This window comes from Actinia tenebrosa, unplaced genomic scaffold (assembly GCF_029948245.1).
Source record: "Actinia tenebrosa isolate PJP-AT-01 unplaced genomic scaffold, QUT_ActTen_1.0 PGA_scaffold0__85_contigs__length_37466705, whole genome shotgun sequence".
NCBI classification, from domain to species: domain Eukaryota; kingdom Metazoa; phylum Cnidaria; class Anthozoa; order Actiniaria; family Actiniidae; genus Actinia; species Actinia tenebrosa.
The window spans coordinates 3,436,826-3,459,001 of record NW_028292569.1 but is presented as its reverse complement, the minus strand read 5'-3'; the positions used below and the strand labels follow the sequence as shown (position 1 = coordinate 3,459,001).

Below are 22,176 nucleotides of genomic sequence, written 5' to 3'. Positions count from 1 at the left end.
GAACTTTGAATATGTCATGAATCGCCAAGACTTTTAGCAGTTTAATTTTAAAAACTTTTAATTAAAAATAAATGAAAATTAAGAGGGAAAAAAACTTATATCTAACTTTAACATAAGCCATGTTCCATAAACCATTGCTGTTTGGTATGTTGAGTAAGATCTCTTGGTTCAGCTCAACTCATTGATTCTTTTTATCTTGAGTAAAACCTCCATGTTCAGCTCAACCCACTGATCGATATTCAATTCTTTCTTGACTCGTTGTCTTAGCTTTATCATTCTCGTTTGGCGTTCTTGTTTTGGCATGGTTAAGGCACGATGCAGAGTGTCAGCCATCTGTTCCACATTCTTTGGGTCCACCTGTTGAACCAATCAACATACTGTTAGATTAATCAACATGCTTGTTATAAGGTTAACTGTTGGACCAATCAACATGCTTGTTATAAGGTAATAAGGCTATATACCAAAGTGGATTTCGTAAGAGTTTAAAACCGCATGACAAATGGCACGGTAACGGAACCGAATCCTTTAAACCAATCATAGCGCGCGTCATCACTGCTTATCAAATAAAAATGCGTCTCGGTCGCGACACGGCAAGGCACGCTCCGTACCATAAATCATACTAGATTTTCTTCATCAAGATTGCATTTGAATATGTAATCAATTGCAATAAAAGTCCGAACTGAGGACAGTGAAGTGCGCACAGTTGTCAAGGAACGTTACCTTCAATGCTTCGTGCATAAATTCTGCAGAACCAGCATAATTCGACAAGACAAGAACTCCTGGATCAGATGTTTGAGAAGCAACATACTCAAGTGAGACCAGATTCAAGGCATCTCGATACGGAGTTACTAACCCAACGTGCGCTCTCTTGTAATACACTGGAAGGTCGTGATGAGGGACATTTTCCAAGACGACATTGATTTTGGAAGAAAACCCTTTCTTCTGCAACGCTGCGTTTGTTCGTGAAACAAGCTTTTCGTATTCTTCCTTGAGGTGTTTAAACCCCGGTTGACCTTCCCGAACCGGCACAGCTACCTGCAAATACTGTACTTTCCCGTCGTGTTCAGGGTGTTTCTCTAGGAGCCTCTGGAAAGCTTTGACTCTGTTCCCGAGTCCTTTAGCATAATCAAGACGGTCTACTCCAATGATGATCTTATGATCTGCATTGTCGTTGTAGAGGTCTTCAATGACGTCGTGGCAATCCTAAGAATAGAACGATAATCGTCTAAATACACAGGCAACCCAAAGCATGTCTACAATGTTAATATGAATATTTGCGTTACCTCTGGAAATTCTTTGCAGGAGAGATTTGCGTACAAGTCGTATTTTATTCCTACGGGGATAGCATGTAATGTCACTTTACGTCCGTTATAATGCACTTCCAACGATTCATAGTTCACTTGACAGCCCAAAATCATCTCACAACACTCGATAAAATTCGTGCAGAATTCTTTAATGTGAAAACAGATGACGTCGCTACCTGTTTTAAAAAAAGTGTGATATATAGGTCATGGGATTTGTCAGCATCTAGCATGATATATGTTGCTAATATTTACCGCATCGGTTCGCTGGTCAAACACAAAGCATTCAACCGAGGCTACGAGTTTCAAATTTGAGTAATCCTTGTGAAACTACTCCTGTCACAGGCAGCCCAAACAAGATTCCTGTGTATTGTTTATAAGGGAATGTATGGGAGAGAAGAGCGGATTTAGAAAAAAAACACTAAACGGCCTCGAATCGCGCTGAAACCCTTGCCGGAAGACTGAACAAAGTAAAGGCAACGACTGCAGCAAGTTTTGAGGCAAATTGTTGAGTGAAACATTTTATTGTCATGACTTTATCATAACTCCCATGCATTCCCTTGTAAACTATACACAGGAACCTTGTTTGGGCTGCCTGTGCTCCTGTCTCTCTGTGAATACATCCTCACTTACCAAGAATTCCTTCAAGAACCTCTTTGTAGTGTTTCAGTTTCTGCAGCATCTTCATTGGTGGAAAAGGGATATGTATGAACGTACCAATGGGGCAATATAACTCTTTCTTTACCAACATCTGCATTGAAAAAAACATGAAATAACCAAAATACATGGGCAAATAACATCGCGGATTCGGTCAGCCAATCCAAGGTGATTTTAAAGAAGTGATTCAAACTGTAAAATACCTGTCTTACAAGCTTTGGAGCAAGCCAGAATCGAAAATCCTGTATCCATACTATCGATTGATGTTCCTCTTCGACAGCCTCAAGCACCGCTTCTGAGAATCTTTTGTTCACCTCTTTAGAAGCCTTATGATAAAAACACAAACATCATATCATTTCCTTTCGCACCAGAGATTAAAGACGTATCTCAATTTTTCCCAACAAGAACGTGGTATCAACTATCGGTCAAGTTGACACAGTTCTAATATGGCGTCTATTTCGTCCCCTAAATCCCACAATGCACTGCAATTCCAACTCGACCCAGTTTTTTTCGAAATAGCTATATTAGCGAAAGCTGCGTTTGCAGGCAAGAAAAAGGGTCGTTTAGGGACTAACCTTCCAGGCTTCATCTTCATTCGGAAGATGCTCGATTTTTTCGTCCATTTGAACGTAGACTGGCCAAAATTGAGCATTTTTTAAGTTGTTGGAAAGTAACCCAGTTCTGATTGGAACACGAACCAACTGGACCTGGAAGTAGTAAGATGAATACTAGATGAATTAAAATGAAAACTAAAAGACGAATGTGGGATCCTATTCGGAAAACATACTCCAGTTGTAACGTCAAGATACCAGCAAAGAGAGGTATAGACCCCTCGTACAAATTCTGTATTTGTGAGTAGAAAACAAAAGAGAATTTCCTTCTCTTGAGAATTGAAATCGCTTTTGGTGGAACCATTTTTTATTGTAGAGACAGAGTGAGAGGGATCTATACATTTACATGAAGCAAACCCCGTGCAAGAACCCCTGAGATTGTTGGAGAAAAACGCAAAACTGCATAAAATAAGCTTGCCGAATTTAAGGACGTGCGTGACCACTAGGAGGACGTGCGTGACCACTAGGAGGACGTGTGTGACCACTAGAAGGACGTGCGTGACCACTAGGATACATGTGTGACCACTAGGAGGACGTGCTTGGCCACTAGGGGAACGTGCGTGACCACTAGAAGGACGTGTGTGACCACTAGAAGGACGTGCGTGACCACTAGGAGACATGTGTGACCACTAGGAGGACGTGCTTGGCCACTAGGGGAACGTGCGTGACCACTAGAAGGACGTGTGTGACCACTAGAAGGACGTGCGTGACCACTAGGAGACATGTGTGACCACTAGGAGAACGTGCTTGGCCACTAGGGGAACGTGTGTGACCACTAGAAGGACGAGGGACCCCATGTTTTTGAAATGTGATATATCCCGCTGAGTTTCATCTTACCTTATCGTCAACCTCTCGGACTCTTCTCGCGCATTCGTCAAATGTGTCATCATCGACTGACTCATCGCCGATTAGTGCGCAAAAGTGTTTAGTTTCAGGATAGATCTCCCGGAGTAACTTTACTCCTGTTTGCTGCCCTGAAGCATCTCTGTTGATACGATGTCCAAAAATAGTATTGATATTTAGTGCCGTCTTAGTGAATAGATGCCATTCATTTTTTATCGGAGAGTTGGGGGAGGGGGGCATTATACTTGTTTCATTCAATATACCTGTCTTGCATTAGATACATACACCGCTTTTCTTGAAGACCACAGACGCATCTACACAGATTTAGCTTCGTTTATAAGTCAGCTATTGGTATTGTTCAACATGCTCATTCTTTACATTACAGTTGACTTTAGCAAATGATTTGCTCCTAAGCGAGGTTGAGCCTGTACTGATGAGTCTTCAGTCATAAAACACAGCGGGATTTATCAAATGAGAAATGGGACTATTAGTTGCGTGGTGTGCACTACTAATGCGATGTTTCTCGGCGCGCGCTGTGCTCAATCCCTCCACTATTTAGCGGGTTCAAACATAAAATGCATCTACCCATGATCCTTGTCGGTCTCAGCTTTGTAGCTTTCACAGGTGACTGACTGTCGAAATAAGTACATACATAAACATTTCCCCCGATACTTTTGAATTTCGTGTTCTCCAAGGTTCTGAGTAATTTTTAGGGGTGAAAATCACGTGATAAACACGCAGTGGTCCTTGATATCAGCCTTAAAGTGCCGTGCTCGGGAAATTACTTGATATGCATATTGATCATGATAACGTTACGCTATTAATGTTTTTATTCAAGCAAATCGATCAATAAAATAGAATTATAAATAAACTATAAATCTTTCCGAAAATTTTTTTAAAAATTGTGTTCTTATTTTGCAATATTGCATTAAAGAATCTGTTATTATTAATTATTATTAAACGAATCTGCTTTAAGAATCTTCTCGATTGATTTGAATTAGTTGTTATATTTCTATTTTCTAAAGTACCAGACGAATTTATAATCACAAAATATATCACATGAAAATATGGACAAATAAGAGTGTTTTGAGCTTCGTAAATTTGATAAAATCCATACTCTCAGCTGACAGTTTCAGGAATGGGAAGATTTTCATACTCTCTACTCGCCTTTTTTCCATTTTGAGCTCTTGTGTTACATTGTCTCGATGAAACAAGTATGGAGCTTCGTCTGTGATGACCAACAGCTGTGGAGTACAACTCTTTCTGTCTCTGCTCTCCATTGCTTAAATAATAGAATAAAAACATCAGTTTTATACCCACTAAACGTATCTTATTATTATAAACCTAATTGGAATTGGAAATAATCTGACAAATATTTTTATACGGAATGACCAATCAACCTGATCTGTACCATGGAACTCGTTTTCAGTTTCAGAGCCAATATTTTTTCGTAGTATGAATAACTATTAAACTAACCGCTTTTGCGTAATTCCATTGGTATATCCGTTGATTTTGAGTACAGCCTTTGCGAACTACACAGCTATGAAAGTCGTAGCTTAATTCTTGTTCGAGAAGAAAACCACCCAAGCTGACACAGCAGAATAATAATCAATCCTACTAGAAGACTATACTAGCGTGACTTAAGGCAGACAGCTTTGTTGTCTGTCCGCCCTTTTGGCATTTTTCGGACAATTATCGTAGCCTAGCATCAGTAGATACAACTAAACAAAATCAGTTCAAGGCGATCAGAAATGGAATTATTGTCGCAAATCGTTACAGGGTGAAGCAGAAGTACTCGAATGCTCTAGCGCACAACAGACTTTCAAGCACAATATCGTTTTTAACACCAATGGTAGACACTTTATGATTTTTTGATCAAATTATACTCTAAAAAGTTCGGACTGTTGAAGTGCATTGCTTTATTGTCTTCGCCCAACTAGACTAATAGGCGTGAGCCTATTACACCAACATTAACGAATTTACATTCATAGAAACATTATTGGTTTTATCGATACATAATTTCGTTACTTCTATCGTTAAACGCTATTCACAGAGTCATTTGAATATTACCAAACTAATCGTTGTATAGTGCAAGCCATGAGTGCTGCGATCAAGTATGCATCTAATATATTAGTTTGTTTTAAGGACTACGTTCATGGGCAAAAGATCCCAATGATGAAAGAACATTATACTAGAAGTAAAATAAGCAAATGAAAAAGTGTGGTCCCAGACTTCGTTTAGCCGTCAGAATACGTGGAGGTTCATCCTCATTACGGCAAAACGCGCGAACAACGTAAACATGGAAAGCTGTCAAAGATAAGTCATATTTCACTGAAAAAATCTTATCGTCCCCATTTTTCACAGAAGACTAGGAAATAACCAAATAACTAGTCAGCATTTGAAAGTTGTGTTTAAAATTCGAAATATAAAATGTTATTGTGCTATAAGTGTGGACTTGAAGCCTCAGTCCGTGTTACGTGAAATTCTATTCCAATTATACACAAAATATGTAATTTCGATTTGATTCCATCGTCAGTTTTTTTTTTTTTCATTTTTCCTCTAAAGTTAGGTATTACCGAGTACTTTCAAAAAACGAAATAAAAAAGGGGGGTGCGTGGACTTGAAATCCGGTCCAGTCCGATATTGCAGGCTTTGAAATAACTTCTCATGCTTCATTAATTATTCGACTTGGAGTAGCTGGAACAAAATTGATTCAGTCCTAGGGACTGAATTAATTTTGTTCTAGTTACTACAGAATCTTTTCTTAGTTTCCAGTAGCATCACGTGGTCCAAATACAACAATGGGATTGGCTCCTTTCCTCATGAATAAATAATGAGTATGAGAAGAGATTTTGCCTATCAAAACATTGGAATGACGTCATCACGATGATATGAAACTGCAGTTCTACATCAGGGGCCCCCGCGGCCATGCGTCACTGCACCAGCCGTTGGAAAGCGATGACGTCACATTTATTTTGGAGCTCTTCATCCAGAGAATATTTTCTGAGTGTTTATCTAGCTATATATTTTGATTCGCTTTAGTGCAATTTTCGATGCGATATGCAAATAGCGATTAAGTTTCATGCATCAAGAAATTCCATGACTTTTATTTCTTAGAAAAGGTTTTTTCCCCCAATGAATTATTTGCATCCGATTCGAAGTTGAAGGGTAGCGCGCCGAGAAATCCCAGGGGAATCTTATTAGCTAGTACAAATATTGACTATACAGTACAAATCAAAAATTTCAGCATAGATTCTAAATGAAGTCAATATAGTTGAATGGTAAAATATTATACACTTAATGTCTGGTCGCGAGGAAAAACAAAACTAATTTCGGACCAGACATTTAGTGTTTTGTTATATAGCAATTGAGAAACATTGAGAAGTCAGTAGTATAGGGAATGGGGGTTCCAGCGCAATCTCAACACGGGGTAAGACCCGCGTCAAAAATCCACCTACGGAAACAACCCACTCCAAGTGTGGTTGGGGGCAACAGCGCAAATATGTTAGTCTATATATGGAGTGCGAAGATTGTAAGAGAACTTTTAAGAAAGAAGCGGATTTGAAAAAGCATTTGAAAATGAAGACGAAGTGTATGAGCAGTTATGATTGTGGATGTGGTAAGAAGTTTGAGACTAAGGTTAAATTGTTTTGGCATTGTCAGGACTGTGAGTACGACTACGACGACTTAAAAAGTGCTTGGTATTAGGTATAAAATATTTCCTATTATATAGATGGAATCCCAAAGCAACTTCAGCACGGTGTCAATACCCGGTAACGGTGAGATTGACGTTAGACAGTTTTGGCGTCAGTCAGAAAGGAAGGTTAAAAGGGCTCTCCGAAAAGGTATAGAAGAATTAGGAGCCCTGAAAGCGAGCATAATGGTAGAAGTAAGTTTGTCAAAAGACGAGGTAATGACGACAGCAATGTTGCGATCAAAGTCGTTAGTGATATTAGAATCCACGAATCTGGATAGGTCACTCAGTGAAGCCTTAGAAGCAATAATGGAGTCGCTGTCTAACTACACGAAAGAAGGATCGGGTTGGACAGTAGAGGAGGTTGAAGGAATAGAGATAAGTATAGCCAGGTACGTACCCATACGAGGGGGGAGTTACGTACCGCTACCAACGTGGGTAGAAAGGAAGAAGGCTATTGTAAACGTGAAGAATGAAGACAATCGATGCTTTATGTGGGCAATCAGGTCTGCACTGTATCCAGCAGAGAAGGATCCCTGTAGGACAAGTAAGTATCCCACAGATGATTTAGAGTGGGATGGTGTGGAATTTCCCATGCAGTTGATAGACATCCCCATATTTGAGGAAATAAACGATCTAGCAATTAACGTTTACGGAGTCAGAGAGCAGACGATAGTACCGTTAGTTCTGTCAAAAAGTAAAGGAGAGCGCATACATTTATTCTACCACGGCGGACACTACTCATGGGTTAAACACATTAGCAGACTATTCTACAGACATACTAAGCACAAAGGTAAAAAGTACTTCTGCGACTGCTGCTTGCTGTCATTTACATCCTTAAATACCCTAAAGAAACACGATGAGATCTGCCGCGGAGTCGAAGAAGTGGCGCAACGGATCCAGATGCCCACCAACAAAGAGCTTTCATACGCAGACCATCAAAAGCAGATGCAAGTGCCTTACGTGATATATGCAGACTTCGAAGCGTTGATAACTAAGGAAGAGCAGAAACGTGGCGCCACGAATAAGGTAGGATTACACGAGATCTGCTCCTTTGGTTACATAGTAGTCAGATCAGACGGTAAAGCAAACCCTCCTGTGATTTACCGAGGTAAGAACGCAGCTAATGAGTTTCTAGAAGCATTGCGAGAAGAGGAGGGGGAGATTAGAGAACAATTAAGACGTCCAAAGAAGATGGAATTTACCAAAGAGAACCAGGAGGCTTTTAACAAGGCAAAAAAATGCCACATTTGTCAACATACGCTTCTTCAGTTTGGAAGACGAGCCAAGAAAGCGTGGGATGAAGATGGAAAGTATCTAGGAGAAGCCCATTTTAAATGCGGGAAGTATGCTAAGAAAGGTGAGAAGCCGGGAAAGCCCTCCACGCACTGCATTCACTGCCACAAAGCATTTGTTGAGGATTTCTATGTGGATAAGGTTAGGGATCACTGCCACATCACGGGTAAATACAGAGGAGCGGCTCATTGGAAATGCAATATAAACTTCAAAGTAAATCCAGATATGGAGATTCCGGTGTTCTTTCACAACCTCCGCGGTTACGACTCCCATTTGCTACTACAAGGAACAGACGGCTCCGACGTCAAATGCATACCCAACAACAAAGAGCGCTACATGTCCGTAACTGTGGGTAAGCTAAAGTTCTTAGATTCGCAGCAGTTTATGGCGGACTCCTTAGCAAACCTCGTAAAGTATAACACCAACTTTCCCATTTCCAGTCAATATGGCGCGGAAAGGAAAGGAGTCTACCCATACGAATACATGGATTCCTGGGATCGATTCAAAGAGTCCCTACCACCCAAAGATCGCTTCTACAGCACCCTAAACGAGTCCGGCATAAAGGATGAGGAGTACCAGCATGCGTTAGACGTGTGGGAAAAGTACTCTTGTGAGAACATGGGGGACTACCACGACATCTACCTAAGGTCTGACGTAGTGCTGCTTGCAGACGTTTTCCAAAGCTTCAGAAAGATGGCTATAGAATATTACGGATTGGATCCCGCTAATTTCTACACGGCTCCTGGGCTCAGCTGGAGTGCTTTGTTAAAGAAGACAAATGCGCAGTTGGATCTCCTAACGGAGTACGACATGTATCGGTTTATGGAAGACGGTATTCGTGGCGGCGTATGCGGACCCAGTCGACGTTACGCCCGCGCAAACAATCCCACGGTGGAGTACGACCCGGAGAAACCAACCACATACATTTACTACCTGGATGCGAATAACCTTTATGGTTGGGCAATGTCACAGTACCTACCTGTGAGAGACTTCGAATGGGATCCAGTGAAGCCGATAGACTTCTACATGCAGGTAGGAAAGGAGGAAGACAAGGGTTACGTTTTAGAAGTGGATCTGGAGTACCCAGAGCGCCTGCACGACGAACACAATGAGTTCCCCTTAGCACCAGAAGCGATAGAGATACCATTTAAGCAGCTAAGTCCGCTGCAAAAGCAAATGTGTCCTGGTTACAAACCGTACAGGAAACTAACTATGAACCTGATGGATAAGAAGAAGTATGTGGTACATTACCGCAACCTGCAGTTCTACGTGCGACACGGAATGCGCGTAGAGAAGATCCACAGAGTCCTAAAATTCACGCAGGAACCCTGGATGCGCCCCTACATTGACTTTAACACACAAAAGCGTACGCAGGCAAAGAATGACTTCGAAAAGAACCTGTTTAAACTAATGAACAACAGCGTGTTCGGAAAGACAATGGAGAACATCCGCAAGCGCGTAAGCGTAAAAATAGTCAGCACCAAAGAGGAAGCAGAAGCATACGTGTCACAGCCAGGCTTCGTTAGATACGTAGAAATGCTGAACTTCTACGTGATTCACATGAAAAGGGCAAACCTCTTACTAAACAAGCCCGTTTACACAGGCTTTACGGTGCTGGATCTATCGAAGCTGCTTATGTACGAGTTCTACTACGATAAGCTTAAGCCAAAGTACGGAGACCGCTGTCGCCTCCTGTACACAGACACCGACCCCCTAATTCTAGAAGTGCAAACGGAAGACGTTTACAAAGACTGCCTCCCCGACATAGACGAGTACGACACCAGCGGTTACCCGAAGGAGCACTTCCTTTACTCTGCGAAGAATAAGAAGGTAATTGGGAAGATGAAAGACGAAATGTTAGGAAAACCCATAGTAGAGTACGTGGGTCTGAAACCAAAGATGTACAGCGTGCTAAAGTTAGACGGCGTAGAAAAGAAAGCTAAAGGCGTAAAAAAATACGTGGTTAAGAAGGACATTACGCACGAGTCCTACTTAAAGGTCCTGCGTACGCGTAAGGAACAGCGACATAAAATGAACAGCCTGCGCAGCTACGGACATCAAATACACAACGTTACACAGGAGAAGGTGTCACTGTCTGCATTTGACGGTAAGAGGTGGATGTGTGATGACGGAGTGCATACGATAGCATTCGGACATCACACGATAAGCAGTTCTTCTTTGACGAACCCACGCGTGGGACCATCATGAAGATAATACAAGATGGGCTGACCCTTCTTAGCTATCGCACTTCGGATCTGGTAAGTTTCCAAAGACCAATTAGGATCCGTAGCTCTTTTGGATCCTCCTTCTAATTCACCCGGCTCATAGAGATATCGAACCGTGACATTACCTAATTTCTTTTCATGGGGGAAGACCGCCCTCGAACTTCTGACGAAGGATTTGTGTTCCACGTGCTTCTTTTTTATGGCATCCTTGGGTTTCATTCCCGTAGCCCTGGCCGCCTCGTTGTTCGAAGCTGCGACGACCTGGGGGAGCCTCTGAGTCCATTCCCTGTTGCGTTTGGAGGGATCTTCCAGCTCTTTCCAATACTGGTACCCAAAGAGACGCTCAGCCAAGGTTTTATTAAATCTTTCGACGATGCTCTGACCCCTGTGGTACTCAGCTTTGGCTCTCCTAATTTTAGTGTCGTGGTCTTTCAGGGTCTTAGTAACCACGCCCATGAACTCCGTTCCCGCATCCACTTGCAGCAGCTTAGGCCATTTCAAGACGCGCTTATAAATCCTACCTAGGGCTTCTGCGACTTCCCCAGAATCCTTGCTGATTATGGGTTCGGCGTCCTTGTATCTGCTTGCGATATCAACTACGGTCAAAGCGTACCTATAGGTCTTTCTTCTCACCTTGTCGTGCGGTAAGAAAAGCAAATCCGCCTGATGAACTTCATTGGGGGTATTTACGGTAAAGCTGGGCCTGGGAATGTACTTGGGCACGGGAAGATAAACCTGCCAGAGGGTTTGTTTTTTCAACCAGTTCTTAGCCGTTTCTTCTGATACCCTGGCCGCGGTCGCGAGTTTCTTGATAGCTGACGCTCCTTTCCAATAGCCTTCAGGCCCATAGTAAATCCTTTTGAGTTTGTCCTCTACGCGGCCCATTATATGAATTCCAAAACAAGATTGATCTTACGTCCGTTAAAATCCCCCGTCTTTCCGTCCACTTTAATGGTGATGTTTATGCTTTCTACCAAATGAGACAAATCATATTCCAAAGAAATGGGGGTGTATTCTACCAGGTCAAATGGATTACCTTTGGGCAGAAACTTGGACATAAGAGAAGACTTTTCTCCATTGTCGTAACTATGGACTAAATCGCAATAGACTTCATATGAGGATGCGACTTTCCATTTTACGTCATATGTACTGCCGCTATTTATCGTGGTACTAGTAAGACCCAGGAGTTCTACCAATGAACTGTCCTTTAAATTAACGCTTCCACTATTTTTCTTGAACTTCATTTCATGGGATAATCCTGTGGTAAGAGTATATCCATGCTTTGCTAGCTCCTTAGCCAGTGTTATGGGGGTGTAATGGGAATCTGGTATTTTTGGTTTGGTGCCGGAAGTTCCGATGACAAAGCCATTAATTAAATTATACCAAGAATTGTACAAAGAGCAACTAACCAACCGAACCTTACAGGCTTTGATGGGGGGATTCAGATAAGTGGTAAAGTTATTCTTGTCGCTTTCCAAAAAGACGATCATTATATTACAGGGGACAAGTCCCCTTCGTTAGAGCAGATATGCCAAAGCCACGCCTCCGGCCAGCCCTGCGACTCCTACGAAGACCAGCTCACTATCTTTTTGTTTCTTAGAAGGCTGGTAGTAATTCTTGAACTGAGGCTTTTTTAACGCCACTGTGGGATGCGCTTGCGCATAAAGTTTAAAGGCGTAGTCTGTGTTTTCGAAGTTCTTATCCGCCTGCATCTTGTCTTGGTAGTTCTTGTCCAACCAATCCCTGTAAGCTTGTCTTTTTTCATTCCAAGCTGCAACGTCTCGCTGATATTTCTCCAGCGCTAAGTCGTGTCTCTTCCTTTCGGCGGCCAAATCTCCGCTGCGATCACCTCTAACTAATCTATCCAAATATTGACCACCATAATTAGCTCCAGTGAATGCTAAGGCTGCAATAACTCCACCTGCGACCACGCTAGCCATTTATACATTAGGGATGTACTTTTCCTTCCGTAGGTAATCCTTTACCATGATAGCCCCGCCAACGGCAGCGGTCATCTTAGCAAAATTAGCGAAGCTCTTGCTTGGGTCTTCAGTAAAGTCTTCTTTGAGCACTTTCTTACCTACCCAACCAATACCCGCAACGATGGAAGTAATGATAGCTGCCTCTTCAACAGTTTTCAATAACGCGGTTGACATTATATTACAAAGCGAGAAGGAAAATCTAGGTCGCCACGGTACGTTGTGATAAATCTACTCCATTTCAGGGATCTTACTTTTTCTAACAGCCGGTTCCACAGGTGCGCGATACGTTGGTGGTTCTACCTTTTTCGTTGCCCGCCATTGTAAGTAGAGGCTGCCTGCTGCTATAGCGACTCCTAACGCGCCAATGACGTATCCCGGATTAATAAAGGATTCCTCTTCTTTTTCCTCCACCTTTTCTTCTTTTTTGGCTTTGTTCTTCCTGTTCATCTCCGCGAGCTTCTTTCCGGCAGCGACTCTGCCCGGAGATTTAGCCTTGGTAATCTTGGTATCTTCTACGGGAGCCTTTTCTGGTTGTTCTTCGGTGCCACTCATCTTATATTAAGGGACTTGAAGGACTTGACAAGTTACTTGATGACGACTTGACAATGACTTGGCAATGACTTGACAACGACTTGACTAAGTACTTGACAACGACTTGACTAAGTACTTGAGGTGACTTGATCAGGTACCTCAGCAAGTGCTGCCTGGAAGACCTTTTCGACTTCTCTGTCCTTCTTGAAGTCCTTCCAAGATGTTCCAAAGGAACCTAGTACCTCCTTCAAGTCGACGTGCTGAGCTACGTGAAGTGCCGCAGAGGCGACTGCCATTAACTTACCGCACTTCAAAGACAACCACCCGCAGGTTATCTTAAGTTCTTGAGCGATGACATAGTCCTCGCTTATGTCCTTCCGTAGTTGCTCCACGTCGTCTATGGGCAGCGCAAGTCCAAGCAGTTTAGTCGCAAGTCGGATGGCGGAGTCTGCTACGGCGTCCGTGGTCTTACTTGCAAGGGCGGCCTCGTACCTCTTATGGAACTTCTTAACCTCCTCTTCTGACAACTTATTAACTTGCTCATGGGTAAGTTCCTTGCCTATCATTTCCTTGCACTTCCCCGAAGACACAAGGATGTTGAGTTGTTCCTTGAGGTTACTTTCATCTAACTGTGTGGGGACTTCATCTATCAACTGCTCAATGTCCATATACATTAGGAATCATAGATTCCAACCGTGTAGGAAAACCTCAAAGAGAAGATCATCTTGGAATGTTGGTGCGTTTTTAAATGCCGCATGTATTCATGCAACTGTTCCTTGGATATCTCACCGCCGTAGTCGCTTAAGATGGTTTCCAGGTCAGACTTACTTGGAGTATAAAATACTACGAGAGAGCCTATGTTTTCCCTGAAGGGCTTAGAGACACTGGTAAGCTGCTGCGAGAGTAACCAAACGCTGATATTGTCGTGTCTGCCGCTGAAGGCGAGTTTAACGAGCTCGGAGGTGCGTCTTTTTACGTCGTCCCCGCAGGCGATGTCATCCAGTATGAGGAGTGTCTGCGTATTCTTAGGGAATTGCTTATGCCAGAACTTCAAATGGCTGGATAACTCGTTAGGGTCTAAGATATCTACAAAGAAGTCGTCGTCTTTCACTCCTATACCCGTCCAGGTGCGGTTATTCACGTAGGTGGGGCATAATAGCACGATATAGTCAAAGCGGTATCTAAAGGGTCCTAATAGCTGCTCCACGATGAACTGGGTCTTTCCACAGCCGGTGGGTCCTACTATCAGAGCGTTACAAGGCATGTGATCTGGGTTCATATATAGATGGAACCAGTGGAAGCAGTGCAAAGAATTGTCGCCGACGCAAAAGATAAAAAAGACACCATAGAAATGCAAAGGGAGGAGATCGATCGGTTAAAAGAGCGCGTGCAGGAATTGTACGATGAAATGTGCGGTCTGAAGCGTGCAGAACGGTTTGGCGCCTTGTTGACGATTGCGACGTGGGCTAAGGAGTCCGTTAAGGACTTCATTCAATATCCCCCCCTAGAATGTTAACAATTAGGTTAATCTTTGTTAAGGAATAGGATACCTCGAAAGAAAAAGACGTCTAATATTGTTAACAATTAGGTTAATCTTTGTTAAGGCTGCTCAGGGTCTATTTCAAAGAGCGCCTCAAAATGTTAGGGTCTAGGTTAAATAATTGTTAAGACGTCAAATGGAGGTTAAGATATTGTTAAGTATATATGGACTGCTCGTCGTGTAAGAAGAAGTTCAGCACCAAGCAAAGACTACAATACCACGTTCGTAATGGAGTTTGTACGAAGGAATTGCGTAAATTTTGTAAGGATTGTGGTAAAGAATTCAGTACTTTTCAAAAGATGCAACAACATCAAGACAAGCGTATTTGCATACTTTGCAAGGGCTGTAATAAGGAATTCCCTTCAGGGATACAGCAACATTTAAAGAGAGGAGTTTGTGAACAAAGCAGGCAGTGTAGTTTCTGCAATAAGATACTTAGTAGTCGTCAACGTCTTCAGACGCACAGAAAGACGCACGAAGCGAAGTATAAGTTTCTTTCCCGCGCTTACGACTTGGAAGGTGTGGATTGTTACCAATGTGCGGATTTGATGAGTCGCTGTCCTCATAAAGAGGATTATTTAAGGAATCGTATAGATTACCATAAGACGATAATACGTACTTTCCCTTCCTTCGAACATATGGAAGGAGTTCAGTGGACTAAAAGAGAGTATTGGAGGCAGGAATGTAATGCCTGTGGTTGCGTCAGAGAAGAAGAACATATCTTCAACTGCCTTAACAAAGATTAACCTAAACGTCAACAATATTAGACGCTATTTAAAATAGACCCTGAGCAGCCTTAACAAAGATTAACCTAAACGTTAACAATATTAGACGCTCTTTGATATATGCTAGCCTACGCAGCCGCATTCTTTGGAGGATTCCTAATTACCCTTTCAATATATGGACTGTATTACTTGCGAACTACCTGCCGACTGCATTATGCCCCCGATACCCAAACCGCGTAAAAAATACACCTGCCTTCATTGTGACAGGGTATTCTCCGAAGGATCCTTTGTGGGGCATTGGTGCTCCGCGGATCCTAAAGCGCAGCGGACTTTAGCAGACGCGCTTAACTACAAAGAGGAGATGGAGTGACTGTTCTTTCAATGTCAAACTTCCATCGGCCATTTACCTTACCATAGCTGCGTAAGTGGGTGAATTCCTCACCCTGAATTACGTACCGCACGCAATCCGGCGCCCAAAGGGAATATTCCTTGCCTTCTAAGTCTTTGAGGACTAACCGTAAACGGTCGATGTCTTCGAAGACGACGTAATTTTTTATTTCGTATGCTTTACCGTGGACAAGATCACGCCAGTGAGTCAAGCTGAGCTTCATTATACCTATGGAATATCTTTAGGTGCGTTTTCAAAGTGGCGTAGGACTTAAACCGCTTTACACAGCCCTTACAGGGAATACGAATGCCATCCGCGTAATCCATCAGGGCACGGCAGATGATGTCGTAATCGTTGCTAACCATCGTTAGGTAACCATTTACGTCAAGCTGCGAGATTTTATTAGATTGCTTCGCGGACAATACGCCGTTTCCCTTTGGGGTCTTTAACTCAATGCACAACCCGCGGTATTTCTTGTGGGCGTTAAGGATTAAAAGGTCTGGCTGGCCGGCTTGGTAACCTTTCCGCCAGCAGGTTATTCGCTTGCTGTCTGAATCTTGAAGTTCACCAAGACCCGGCGCTATGATGAAATCGGGGTAAAACCTACGTGTGTAGTCGACGACCTTCGCGTGTAGGTCGGCTTCATTTTCGATCTTGAATACTAACTTGTTTGGGCCGCCAAACCGCCTTTCTATTGCATATTTACCCGTTTTCCTTAGCGCGGGTAGGACTTCCTCAAAGACCCAATCACGAAACTCCACAGCTTTGGGTAGTTTGGAGCTAAATATCAGTTCGTACAAACCAGGTTCGGATATAAACACGGAATGTGGTTGCGTAGTAAAGGAGCGGTGATTCGCAGCCCCTTGTAGATCAACCCATTTTTTCTGGTATTTCTCAGATACGTGTGCTCTAATTGCATCTCTAGGGCGCTCATAGCCCAACGCCAAAGCCACCTCCTTTGCTTTGAAGTACAAAGTTTCGCCTTGCACTATGCATTGCAGTTTGGTTTCGTTGTTTTCAAATACGCGAAGCATATTATACGTAAGGAATATTTTTTATCCTTTCGCTTGGCTCAAGGAACGCGAGCCTAGTAGGCAACGCTTTTTAGCTGATTCATTTCCACGCTTAGCTGCGCGTCTGAGACTACGAAAATGTACGCGTTTATCTTAGTAGTGTCGCTGGCATGTTTGGTGCGCTTGATCTCCAACGTAATGCCGTCCTGGGTATTTACCAGGCGTAAACCCTGTCCATGTAGGTCTTCGTCGTTCGTCGTGCGCATGTCGATCCACAGCGCATACTTATCCTTAAAGAATTCCTTTGGGCCAATTTGGTCACCAAACTTACGCGCGACTTCCCGGTACATGTCCTCGGGCTTTATCCCTTGTGAGTAAACCTTATTAGGCACTCCGTTAATGCTAACGCCTACGTTAGTGATGTTAGGATTAAAGAACGCCTCGGAGTCACGCAATCCTGCCGTGTATGTCTTTGCGAACAGCAACATTATCCCTGTAAGGCTGCGCCTGGGAAGGTTAATGCTTTGGTTGATGACCTCTTCGACGTTATTTGTAAAGCTGAACGTCTTGTACATCACGACGTGATCGTAAAGGAAAGCCTTCCCGGAGCTGTATTCCATACCGGCGCTACGTGCTAAGTCTTCGCTGTATACCGTTTCATACTGCAGCTCTAAGTTAGTAACGGAGTATGGGTGGACGGCTGAGGAACTTACGTCCTTTCCCTGTAGGATGTTCGTAGTGTCTGCTAGGGTTACTTCGAACTGTAGTTCGCTTAGCTGCCTTGGGTAGTATGCACCGTGGTTCGTGATAACTTCGAAATCTAATGGAACGACATATTTAGTACCATAAGCCGTCTTTATTTCGTCTTCTCCTGAGGCGCCAGAGGTTGCGCTTCTTACCTTGCGTATAGCATCACTGGCGATTCCCTGCTCTATCCTTTGCGCGCGGTCAAATGCAGTCAACCATAAGTCTTTGTACGTGGTATACAGATCGTACCTATTTAAGTCCAAGAGGGATTCCCCTGCGAACTTCACCCGCATCTTTGAGACAATGTTGCGGCCAAGGTCGTTGACAACGTGACGCGCGTCCGCAGTGCTTGGTTGTATTGCTAGGTCAAACCTTAGCGCCAGGGTGCCAGGAACTAAGACTAGGTTATCCGTTAGGCGGGGTACGCCTACGTACAGGGTTTCCCCTGGCTTAGCGCTGCTGGGCGTAAAGGTGACCCGGTGAAAGGTGCGTTCTGCTTTCAGTCCGCCAACCTGCTTAGGTAATACGTTGGGGTTTAACTTTGAGCTTATCATATATAATGGAAGTAGAAGGAACGGATTTTGATCCCACCACCGAAGAAGGTCAAGTCGACATTAACGACGAAGAATATGACGCATGGACTAAAGGCGCGGAAACCGACCCCCTAATCTACGACATGGCTCTAGAAAACACGTACGGTAGTAGATGGAGAAGGTTTAAGGCGGCCTTAAAGGACAAGTGGCAATCAAGGAACCCAGGCAAACCCATTCCAGAGTACTTGGAACTTCAAAACATAGAGCAGCCTCAGGCCGCAGCGCGGGAAACCGTAGAGTGGGCAACGCAAGAGCTAACGCAGCGCTATTCCCGTTTCGATGCTGACGACGTAAGGCTCACAGAACGCGGAAACAAAGTCCTCATAAGCGTTCAAGACCTGAGATTTCCTGATAAAGACCGCTGGACAAAACCGCAGCCCCTCTTTGACGAAAATGGCGGAGTTAGGGGTGACGTAGCAAGATTAAAAGGCTTCCAGCGTGCCACTAGAAGCATGTTAGAAAGATTGGAAAACATAAATGAAAGGGTCGCACTAGAAAAACGCGTCGAGGGGCTACAAGAAACGTTGGAAGAAATGGAAGCAGATTTCATGAGACAAAACCGACTACTTCTCGATGCTCAAAAGAGAGAACTTAACGACAAGAATCAACGCATACTCGAATTGAAGGAGGAAAGAGACAATGCCCTACGCGATAGAGACCAAGCCCAAAGGGCTTTCGACCTCACCTTACAGGAGCTAGACCTGACAAAAGAGGAAGCTAAAAACTTGCATATCACCATAACCGGCTCTTTGGAGGAACGGCGGCAGTTGGTTGCACAAATCAACACCATGGAAGAGCAACTTCGGCAAAGAGATCAGGCCATCGAAGACCTGGAGGGGCAAATAGAGCGGCAGCAGGAAATAATTAATGACCAAACTCGTCCCGAAGAGGAAAGGGAGGCAGCACAAAGGGAATTAGAAGCCCTTCAGGAAAGAGTCGCGGAATTACAGGCGCAAAAGGAAAACCTGGAAAAAGAGTTGGGGCTTACCACCAAGGAAAAAGTAAAAAGAGCCCTTTTGAAGTATGGCGTTCCGCTGGCGTTTGCGGTCGCTATTTCAAGCGTAGTAGGAGTTATCCTATCCGCGCTTAAGGCTACAGGCGCGGGCGTAAAGAAATTAAGCAATGGACTAACGGACTTGGGAAAAAAGATGGCAGCCGGCTTGCCTGGGCTGCTGGGTTCGGTTGTTTCCTTGGCACTTAGGGCTGGCGGAGAACTGTTGAAGTTCTTGGGGAATAACATTTGGATATTAGTCGTAGCTATTGGGGTGGTACTTCTGAAGAAGCTAGGTCGATGAAGGGACCTTGGATTTCCTGTCCTTAGAATTGCTGCGCTCTTTCCGCGTCCTTGATTGAGGATGATGAAAGATAGTATTTGCGCCGCCCTGATAATTTGGGGTTAGCGGTAGCACGCTCATAGTGGAAATGGGTTTATGACTCCAAACCGCATCGATAATATTGCTACCCACGCCAATGCTGTTTATCCTTGCGCTGCCCGGCGTCAACCCATCGTTGCTACCGTCATCAGGAAATATTTGTAACTTAGCATATTTACAATTAATTACCATATGAAACGTGACCGGCGTCAGATCTTCTCCGCTAAATTTGTTTGGCTCCATCGAAAAGTGGGCTGCTCTTCTGCTGTTCGGGGAAGTTCGATAGGGGGGCAAAGGCTCGTCATTCTCATCGACAAGCCTAAACCCCACATTCGCGCTCACTCCCGTGTTAATGCTAATGGTGCAAATGACTAACGCAGGACCTCCAACTTCAACCCACATTCCCATATCAAACCACTCATGCCTTGCGTACTCCTTTACGTCTAAGTAGTGAACGTAATGCGTTTCACTTAAATGCGGATTCATATAATTTAAGAATCACAGATTCTCACAGGCTTAACACTGTAAGAGTGCTGATGGTCGCGTGATTATAAGGTCGATCTCTTTGATCTTCTATGCTATTTATGCACGCCGACGCCGTGTCATCTACGCGTATTTGCAACTTTACCTTCCCATGGCAATCAGCAACCATGTGAAAAGTCCAAACCGAGAGATTTTCGGTGCTGGTGTCGGGCGGCTCTACCGAGAAATGTGTAGGCTCTCTGTTGTTTGTCTTCGCGCGCATGGGCTGTAATACTCCATTGTCGTCGCAGAAACGAAATCCTACGTTTGCATCACTCGCCGTACCAATGCAAATGCTGCATAATATCAATTTCTTTCCTGAGTAATTCAAATTCACGGACATACCCGTGACATCAACCCAAGATGCCTGGGTGTATTTTTTCTCGCCTGTGTAAGTCGTATAAACACAATCTACTCCAGTTACGTAGGGGTTGTTCATCGCCATATATAATAGCTTAGACCAACGCTTGCAGCTGCTACGCCGGCCTTTAGTAAGTTATGGTCATATTCCTCGGGTATCGTAGGCAGGACCTTCTTTTGGGGCTTCTTCTTTGGTTCGGGTTTTTCTGCGTGTTCCTTTTTTGGCTTCTCCACGAAGTGAGGAATGTTCCTAAGAGTGTCAGAGTTCACGTCATTCACCCCAAACTTCATATCCTTAGTAGCTCGTTGAAGTTTGTTGTTGTATCCTACTACAGAGCCAGTATTTATAGATAAATTACTGGGCATTAACCAACAACCCGGGGCTACGGCATAGTCCAGTCGGGCCTTAGAATTTTGTATAGCTAGTTGGTAACGCTGTACGCCCTTGCTAATGTCGCCCTCCAAAATCGAACTTTCGAATAGAATCAAAGCTTCGGCTCGCGTTTCTTCTGCGGCGCCCGTATTTCCCACTATGCTGGATCGGGTGTTTACCTGAGCTCCAAGGATAGAATACACGTAAGCTTCTATGCTGCGGTTCAAACGGGCAAGGCCAGCTCTAGTTAGTCCTTTACCTTCTGGAGGTATGAAATTAAAGTATTGCTTCGTTTGCTCGTCGTTGGTAATCTTAATGATCAGTGGATTGGCCCCTGCATACTTACCGCCCTCGTCTTTGAACAAAGGCCCATCCCTGACTTCCTTAGTAGTTTTGGTATTTGGTTCGAAGAAGGTGCTACTGTCGTGAGTTTCCTTATGATATCCCGTGTTCCACCGTAGCCGCAATGCATGAACTTCCTTATCGCTTAGCTCGTGTCCACCAATCCCCCAATAAGCCCAAATATGCCCCAGACCATTGTTAGCGCCGGCAGTGCATCGGAAATCCTTCCCTACAACGTCAAACTCCTTACAAAGTCTGTCATAAGCCGGCACGCTGTATTTATTATCTCTTGGATAAAACGTGGCATCTCCCGGCAGCGCAATAACACCCATTTCATGCAGTATTCTTCTAACCGTGAAGTGAAAATGAAACATAAATATTGAATTCTTCATCAAGCTTGCGCTTACACCACAGCCGCTAGTGGCACACCAAACTGCAAAGTTTAGTTGCTGCGGCCAATAACGCATGTTAGGACCACTTAACCATTCATGAGATTCCTTAGCGGTGGTATGAATAATGGGTACGTCTTTGAAGATATCCCGCACCTTTAACGGAAAGGAATGCTTGTTAGAAATCCGCATGTTCAGCGTTAGGTCCAAGCTTGGGTGTTTATCAAATGAAACTGCGGGTATCGGATAAGTACTGGTACCAAGCAATAATTCCTTTGACCAACTGGGTTCAACATGCGTTGGCGTTGGCTTATGCATTGGCGAATGCTTCAGTTGATCGTCTATTTGATTAACCAGCGTAGGCTTCAAATCCTCGTTGCTGTACATCCTAGAGCCGTTATAGTAAATACCATCGGGTCTTCTTTCGAACTTACTGGGGTCTGCATGTGGAAACATCTTCCTAAATGCTCTCCAATTCCAGTAATCCCGGTTGTCGTGATGTGGCTGCTCCTCAATATCATTCCCAAAAGCGTCGTACATTAGTATATATAATGGATGTTATACCATCAGCGCCTAAGTTGTATCCAGATGTTCCCTATACTACACCTAACGAACTAAACGCCGAAAACTTTCGTCTGAATAAAGCGAACTTAATCCTGGCTTACTTGGAA

General features: G+C 43.8%; 1 protein-coding gene across 2 annotated transcripts; it reads right to left on the bottom strand.

Moving 5' to 3' along the window:
* Positions 1–40: 40 nt before the first annotated feature.
* On the bottom strand, positions 41–5,020 carry LOC116301643 (uncharacterized). 2 transcript variants are annotated; one of them, XM_031710729.2, is made up of 9 exons: positions 4,889–5,020; positions 4,580–4,694; positions 3,407–3,554; positions 2,534–2,665; positions 2,162–2,284; positions 1,935–2,052; positions 1,284–1,480; positions 721–1,203; positions 41–357 (listed from the first exon to the last, which is right to left on the bottom strand). In XM_031710729.2, the coding sequence occupies exons 1-9, from the start codon at positions 4,905–4,907 to the stop codon at positions 169–171; spliced, it is 1,524 nt and encodes a 507-aa protein (XP_031566589.2). In that variant the 5' UTR covers positions 4,908–5,020; the 3' UTR covers positions 41–168. The 2 variants fall into 2 exon arrangements, with proteins under 2 accessions (XP_031566589.2, XP_088895316.1); XM_089039190.1 differs by having other exon boundaries at positions 2,171–2,284.
* Positions 5,021–22,176: the final 17,156 nt, after the last annotated feature.